Source organism: Antedon mediterranea, chromosome 11 (assembly GCF_964355755.1).
Source record: "Antedon mediterranea chromosome 11, ecAntMedi1.1, whole genome shotgun sequence".
In the NCBI taxonomy this organism is placed as follows: Eukaryota; Metazoa; Echinodermata; class Crinoidea; order Comatulida; family Antedonidae; genus Antedon; species Antedon mediterranea.
The window spans coordinates 6,267,664-6,276,038 of NC_092680.1; the positions used below are offsets into that span (position 1 = coordinate 6,267,664).

The 8,375-nt window shown below is 35.1% G+C and overlaps 1 protein-coding gene across 1 annotated transcript; it reads right to left on the minus strand.

Annotated features, from left to right (window-relative positions):
* Positions 1-5,605: 5,605 nt before the first annotated feature.
* Positions 5,606-8,019, minus strand: LOC140063070 (uncharacterized). The gene is made up of 3 exons (XM_072109506.1): positions 6,773-8,019; positions 5,898-6,493; positions 5,606-5,676 (listed from the first exon to the last, which is right to left on the minus strand). The coding sequence occupies exons 1-3, from the start codon at positions 8,017-8,019 to the stop codon at positions 5,606-5,608; spliced, it is 1,914 nt and encodes a 637-aa protein (XP_071965607.1).
* Between the last annotated feature and the right edge of the window lie 356 nt (positions 8,020-8,375).

An 8,375-nucleotide genomic window follows, 5' to 3' on the forward strand; every position in this document is an offset into this window, starting at 1 on the left:
AGTAAGACATTTGCGATTCAAATTGCGATCAAAAGTGGTTAATACCTTAACAGTATTGTACAGCATTGCAATACTATTTATGTTTATTCTCCAAGGAGGCCCATAAATCTAAATCTATACCTGTATGGTTAAACCAAATAATTTGGAATGTTCCATTCATCACAAATCAATACATTTGTAAAAACGTATATTAAATGTATCAAAATAGTATTTTTTAAAGAAAATCGGCCTGTCTTCAACATTATGATGCTGTACTCGAACTGTTCAACCGGTTTTCAGCTATTAAAAACAATTATCGTAGGAGGAGATAGAAAAATGCGAAGCCTCCTCGCATTTTTGTGGCGGGTATTTTTCAAGATGGACATCCATTAGACAGTGTATACCACGATCGGAAAACACCCCTATTTGGGGCAAATCTTTGAACCTAAATTCGTTTTAATCGTCAATAACTAATTATCTAACTTAATTTAATTAGTAAACAGGGTTACATCAGGTGGTTAAAATCAGTACCGAAAGTACGAACCAACTTTACATACCATCGAGTAAAAATTCTAAAAGTAAGGCGCGATTTACCGAATTTTGCCCTTACGTAAATTTATATATAGATGAATTATTCATGATTTCTGCCTTATCTGACGAGTAAAGACAATTTTGCCACCGGTCCCGTGCCCTGGTCCGTATTCGCTACGTCCTTTTTCTGACCAGGGCAGTCGACACCTGCCATTGTACTTTCTAGTGTTCGATCGGGGGACATACCTGCTTGCGTGGGTCGCTCAATATATTAGTTATATGCACTTACTAACTGTCTTGTCAATGTATGTGCAGTGTTTCGCTATTCATCATAGAGATATTATAGTGAACTATAATTAACGTCTCTATATTCGCTATTCAATCAAGCTTAGACGACGGTTCATTAGTTGTGCATAATTGTTTTAACGGACTAAATATTTTCCTAGGAAACGATGAATATTTCATCGTCTTTAAATTATCCGACAAATCTGCTCATCTACTTTCTCGTGGAATGATGATTCGTGTAATTAGCAGTAAATGTCCTAACTGAGGTCGTCACGAATTCGTAATCATATTTATTATAATCATCTTATATGTTAATAAAAGAGATCATTTTTAAGGAAATGAAATGGCTCAAATATACCATTTTAAGTGTAATCTTGTTTGTCGATCAAAGAATTTCTTCGCAATCAACAATTTATTTTTAATTGTTTGAGAGCTACCAAAAACTTTTTTTCTGTAGTAATAATACAATTTTTTTGCATAAACTACGGGAATACGCTTTATTTTAAATCTAATTTATCACTGTATACGTCATAAATAATTATGACTGTTACAGTTATATAATAGAGTGTAATTAATTTGAAATCATTGGCACATGTTCCATCATGCTCTATCACCTTTCGTTTTCATGATGCACCGGTCAGGTCATGGACAAACTCAACTAAAGATCACCCTGCACATGCTCATATGTTTCTGAGCATGCGCAGAATGACGTTTCTACTGTTGCGAGTGGATGCGAACAAGAAATGTGTAAATACAGTCTACTTTTTTACTCAAAAAATAAACTTTTTGGTGATCGTTCGTGAGCATCTTAAAGCTTGGTTCCCACTACAGACGCTACGTCCTCGCGTTGCGTGCTAGTGGAAACCAAGCTTCTATATATAAATTTACGTAAGGGCAAAATTCGGTAAATCGCGCCTTACTTCTAGAATTTTTACTCGATGGTATATAAAGTTGGTTCGTACTTTCGGTACTGATTTTAACCACCCGATGTAACCCTGTTTACTAATTAAATTAAGTTAGATAATTAGTTATTGACGATTAAAACGAATTTAGGTTCAACGATTTGCCCAAAATAGGGGTGTTTTCCGATCGTGGTATACACTGTCTAATGGATGTCCATCTTGAAAAATACCCGCCACAAAAATGCGAGGAGGCTTCGCATTTTCCTATCTCCTCCCACGATAATTGTTTTTAATAGCTGAAAACCGGTTGAACAGCTAGAGTACAGCATCATAATGTTGAAGACAGGCCGATTTTCTTAAAAAAAATACTATTTTGATAGATTAAATATACGATTATACAAATGTATTGATTTGCGATGAATGGAACATTCCAATCTCTGTTTCACAAGTGGCTATTCCCTCAGGCGTCGTTAAAGGCAAGTACAGTACTGTATACTCGAAATTCGATCCATTTTTGTTTTCAATCTGTGCTGCAGAGGTTGGATATAATTTTTTTTTAAACGGATAATGAGCTAGCGTTTTCACTCGCCGTATATTATGTACAAATCTTTATTATTGCAGTTAAACCACCCACATCATCACCTTTCCCTCACTGGCATGAGTAGCGTTGTAAAACCAGTAGAGAATAGGCCTACGGTACATCACATGCCCTAAACGCAGAACAACTTTGGTGGGTAGGGTAGGAACCAACTTAAGTATGAATTGGCTCTAAGAAACAATTGAAAACCATTAGGCCTACTAATTAAGTTGAGTTAGATAATTTAATATTTATTGACGATTAAATCGAATTTATGATTTTCCCCGAATAGAGGTGGTTTTCACAAATTGTTTTACATTATATTATAAACATATACACGTCGTAGTGATGTATCGTTACATGTGCTGTACTATTTCAATCGACTAGGACGGTGATAGTTTCAACAAAGTATTACATCGCAATGTTTTACTGTGTTTAGTGGTATAGGCCTATTATTTGTAAAACATGAAAGCAATTAATATTTCGTTACTAAATGGATAAAGAATATATTTTAACATTGTTCCTTTTTGCACCCATCCTCTTCCCCATCCCTCAACCCTAATGTTACATACAAAACACAAATTAAGTTTGTTTAAATTTGACTTAAACAATTGGTCTTATTTGTGACAAGTTTCTCTTTCGGAAGTAATAGGGTGCTAAATTTAGTTGAGTACATAAATCACAGTGTCTATTTATTCGTTTCTGTAAACGACATGTATTATTGTCTTGCGGTACGTACATTTGAAATCGCCAGTTTTTTAACGCTGAAATTATTATGTATTCGAGAACCATCTAGTAACTATAATTTTGAGATTATTAATCAACTATTCGCGCCATTCAATGAGTTGCTGGTAAAAAAAAACAATACGGTCTTCTCTTTCTCAAACGCCGGTATATTTCACGCTAAATTGATCTCTGTCATGTAATACTAGTTTAATCAACGAATCGCTATTTGGAATGTGCAACAACGTTTGAATACAGCTCTAATAAAAAAGAATAAGAAACTGGGGCAAGGCCCTAGAGTGTCGTTTTTGTTTAAAACAATCGAGAAGCGGTACGTAACGCGGCTTTGTTTCATAAACAAGGTTATCTTATTATTACGTGATTCTCAATTTAGAATTATTCCTTTATTTCCAGCTTGTGCATGAATATCATAATATCGATTTTTATTCCAAATTTTCTTCGACTACGCAGTTTTTTTTGCTGTTCAGTAATAAGTTGGAGAAGCATTAAAGTAATACATATAACATTTTGATATAATTTTCACCAAGTATATCATATTAAAAATGTATTTTTTTAAAGGCTCATCGATGTTATTTAATTCTGCATTGAGTTGTGGTAAAATATAAAACTTCTTGTAATCCATATAGATGATGGTTATGCACATTTTATTGATTATTACATACTAGTCCAGTTTGTAGACGGTGGCTTACTAAATAATAATATTAGTCAAAATACAAATTGGTACATATAGCGTTTCATACGTATTGTACTTTAGCTGGAATAAACATTGAAACGCCGACACAACTTAAAGTCTAACCTAACACCAGGGAAGAGTGAGAATACACTCTTCCCAGCTAACACCAACATTATCCGATTTAGGTATTAGAACTTCAATTCATTCGTTTTGTTTTAAATACTAGGTCTATGGAATGTCACATATATTTATGTTGTAAACGTATTTTTTAAACCCAACATTAATTTGTACAATTTCAGTAATAACGGAGGTGTATCATAGAAAATCCCAAAGATACGCCGCATGTCGTATGGATCAGTTTATTACGATTGACTTATGTCTAAAATGCAAAGTGTCACGCAAAATTAGCGATGTTGACAACCAATTGAAACGTGAACAACCTGTGGTAAACTTTCAATGTTGAATATTGATATTTATGCCTATAGATGCATGCATGCATATATACATACAACATGGCCTATATTTTAGATTTACTAATTTTTTTTTTTTACAAAACCAATAATACGGAATGATTGATTGAATAATACAGCATCTACAATGAAATTTTGTGAGTAAGTAAGTGAAATAGTTCAGTATTTAGTTTAGTTACTTCAAATAGGAAAAACGAACATTCAATGTCAAAAGTCGTACCACGCCCATGCAACAATAATATTGTAGGGATAATTTAACTACTGGTATGTGCCTTTGAGTCAGGGAGGTGCATTAATTGGCCAAATGTTTTGCCCTACTGAGGCGAATTACTGGAGGAGATAATTACTCACTGCACCAATCCTTTACGTAAAAGCATGGCAGGAGAAACAATATGTATTCAGTTATATTTACATAGGCCTATTATTTATAAATATCTCATTGATTATAAATTGCATTAAACTAAAAACACCTGTGGTTCTTTAACTGTAATATCTACAACTACAAACATTTGCGCAAAACAGAAATTCTTAGTTATTTTCCATCAATTGCCATTTCTTAACTCTGTTTTTTTTTATTTTATTTTATTTTTTTTTATTTTATTCAATCAAAACCAACAGCGATAAATACCGCCACTAACAGGTTTGAAACATAAAACAATACAACATCAAAAACGGTTAACAATAAAATACAGATAAAATATATATATATATATAAAAAACATAGATTGGCATGCCATAAAAAATTTCAATTAAAACAGGTTATGCAGACTGTTCAAGAAGTGAACACATCATCGTCCTCTTAAAATAACCAAGTCTATCATTAAAAATATCGATATGATTGCTATTTAGATTATTAAATGTATAAGGTAGTCTATGAAAAAGTCCCCTCTTAGTACAGTCGACACGGCTAAAAGGAATATGCAATAAATGTCTATTTCGTGTACGACCAGGAACATTTAAACTAAATAGTGAAATTAATGAACAGTCATATTTAGAATTTAAAATATTATATAAAAAAACCATATCAGATATCGTTCGACGATTGCTGACAGAATCAATGGAAAAGGCAAAATTAACACAGTTATAAGACAGGAATCGAACAAACTTCCGTTGAACAGTGTCGATTCGACGGGCCTGACATGGAGAAATTGAATTGAAAATTGCGGAACAATATTCAAGGTGAGGACGTATAATAGATTTGTATAAAGATAAAAGTGCCCTGCCGTCGTTCATAAACCTACAATTTCTCCATATTAAGCCCATCATTCTATTAGCTTTTGACAACACATGATTAATATGTGAACAAAAATTTAATTTACTATCAATAAAAATACCTAAATCTTTCCATACATAAACCATCTCAAGATCATGTCCACTCAGATTATAATTGAAGAGCACAGGCTTTTTTTTAAGTGTTATAGATAAATATTTGCATTTATTAGCATTAAGTTTTATCCCCCACTTCTCCGTCCATTCCACGAGACCATCCAGATCCTCCTGAAGTGAAAAAGCATCCTGTGGAGTGGTAATCACTTTAAACAATTTCAGATCGTCAGCAAATAAAAGAGACTCGGAATGATTAAATTTTAAAGGAAGATCGTTGATAAATAAATTAAACAAAAGCGGGCCCAGGATCGAGCCCTGCGGAACGCCCGATAACACAGGGAGCCAATCAGATGTCTCTCCCCCAATGACAACACGCTGTTGTCTATTAGTTAAATAGCTTTTAAACCAACTTAACAGTGAACCGGATAAACCAAATTTTGAAAGTTTAAAAATAAGCAAATCATGGGAAACGGAATCAAAAGCCTTAGAGAAATCAGTGTAAATCACATCGCACTGCTTCTTGCTGTTAATTGCATCGTATGATGTAGCAAGAAGCAGTGCGAGGTTGGTTTGACATGATCTCCCAGAGACAAAACCATGCTGCCTAGGACTTAAAGCATTAGCAACATGTGATGACAAACCATCATGCACAATGCGCTCAAAAATCTTAGACATAGTAGGCAATAACGAAATAGGACGATAGTTACAGATTAGTTTTTTGGGACCACTCTTGTGAATTGGGACAATATTAGCGTGTTTCCAAGATGAAGGAAAAACCCCAGAATTAATAGATAGCTGAAACAATTTGCAAAGCGGATAAGAGAGTGAGGAGGAGGCACCCTTTAAGACAACGTTACTAATCTGATCAATGCCAGTAGCTTTATTGATATCAATGTTACTAAGTGCCTTTTCCACAGAATGCTGATTCACAGACAGAGAACTTAAGTTATCCACCGCATAGTCAGGAAGACCTGGATAGTCCCGGGGAACGTCCGGAGAAGGCTCACTGAAAAAAGAATGAAAATAAGAATTAAATGTGGTAGCTTTATCATAATTAGACTGGAATGAAATGTTATCGTGACTCATGACAGAAGGAAGATTATTTGACTTGTATTTAGTTTTCATCCAGCTCCAGAATCTTTTACTGTTAGTGACAATTTGCTTAGCCAAAGAGTCCAAGTAATCTTTGTACTTTTTATTGCACATTTTTTTAAAAGACGCGCGAGCAAATTTGAAATTACTTTGGGCTAACCGATTATTATTTTTTTTCAGATATCTATAATACTTTTCTTTGAGTTGAAGCGCACTTCTCAACTCATTGTCAAACCACGGAGGAAGCTTTCTGCGCTTTCTAATTTTAGGCACTGTGTCATTGACGGCAGCATTTAACAAATTATAAAACATATCCAAAGCTTCATTTAAATCACCTTCAAAATCAATTAAGACACTCCATGGAACACAGTTAAGAGTATTACATAGATTATTGACATCAAGTGCTTTAAAATTGTAAATTATACTTTTACGATTCAAATTATCATTACTACATTTAACATCAAAATTTAAACGGAAATCAATTCTCAAAGATGAGTGGTCAGATAAAAAAATATCGTTAGCAGTATAGACTTTGTCGGAAATGTTTTTACTACAAATAACAAGATCAAGCATTTTATCCATTCTTGTACAGTACGTATTGCATTGAAATAGGCCACAGCTAGAAAGCAATACATCAAGTAAGTGTTCTCCCATGGACTGAGCTGGAGCAGAATAAGGGTTGCTACTCCAATTAATTTCGGGCAGGTTGAAATCTCCAAGAATGAGGAATTCACTGTTTTTGTAGTAGAGCATAGCGATTTCCACAGACGAAGTAAAACGACGGAGGACATCGGGTGTAGCGTTTGGTGGTCTATAGAATAATCCAACAAGTAGGCTAATACGCCGCTTTAGCTGAATCTCTATCCACATGAACTCCGTTGAATCACTTTCTAGGCGTTCCACTCGGTTACAGGTAAATTTGTTATTCACTAGCATCAGGATACCACCACCGCGTTTATCAGTATCTCTATCGCGTCGAAATAAAGTGTAATTAGAAACGGAAAGTTCAGAATCGAGCACGTTGCAGTTTAACCATGTTTCCGTAAGTGCGACAATATCCAAATTGCTCTGAATTAGGTGTGCATTCAGATCTGAGTTGTATACGTCCATTTTATTCTTCAGGCTACGTACGTTTTGATAGTATACCTTAACTGAAGATGTCTGAGTATTACCTGGACCTGGATTCGATTCAACATCGCCACTTAAAAGAATACAGAATGTAACAGTGGAATTAGAATAGAGCAAACGTGGTGCGCTGTAGATCTTCCTTGACGGTCTGCTGCTACGTTGGAATGCAACAACACTCGTAGTCGTACTGCTTTGACCGCATAGATACAAATTCCAACATTTACATACAACGATGCTAGGAATGTTGCAGCTTACCGGCTCAGAGTATCCATCGACTGGCCTTAGCCATTGATTTCTGGATGAAAATCCCATATTAAAACTTGAAAAATAGAGGCCAAGAAATAAGTTCAAAATAAGTAGCGGCACACGTAGCCCGGTCGAACACATCATGTAGACTACAGTATGCCTACGTTGACTGGCCTAGTATCCACACAATGGGTAGCCTAGCGGAGCTCGATATGAACACGTCCGCTCACAACGAGAATTAGGCCCTGTTCAGACCCATGGCGTTAGACCGTTTTAGCGTACAACGTTACTAGCAAGGTCACGTTACAAACCGCAGAGAAAAAAACGAGGTGTTCAGACCCATAGCGTACGATTATCGTTACAACGGAAGTACGTCATTCAGGTTGTTTCTAGTTGCATATTCATGTGCTCTTACACACGTG

Excerpts from the sequence above, each read along its gene's own strand:
- LOC140063070 (XM_072109506.1), bottom strand. The coding sequence starts at position 8,019 with ATGGGATTTTCATCCAGAAATCAATGGCTAAGGCCAGTCGATGGATAC. Across the intron at positions 6,494-6,772 it reads GCGCTTCAACTCAAAGAAAA|TGAGCCTTCTCCGGACGTTC; the intron begins GTATTATAGATA and ends TTCTTTTTTCAG. Across the intron at positions 5,677-5,897 it reads TTTATCCGGTTCACTGTTAA|GATGCTTTTTCACTTCAGGA; the intron begins GTTGGTTTAAAA and ends ACCACTCCACAG.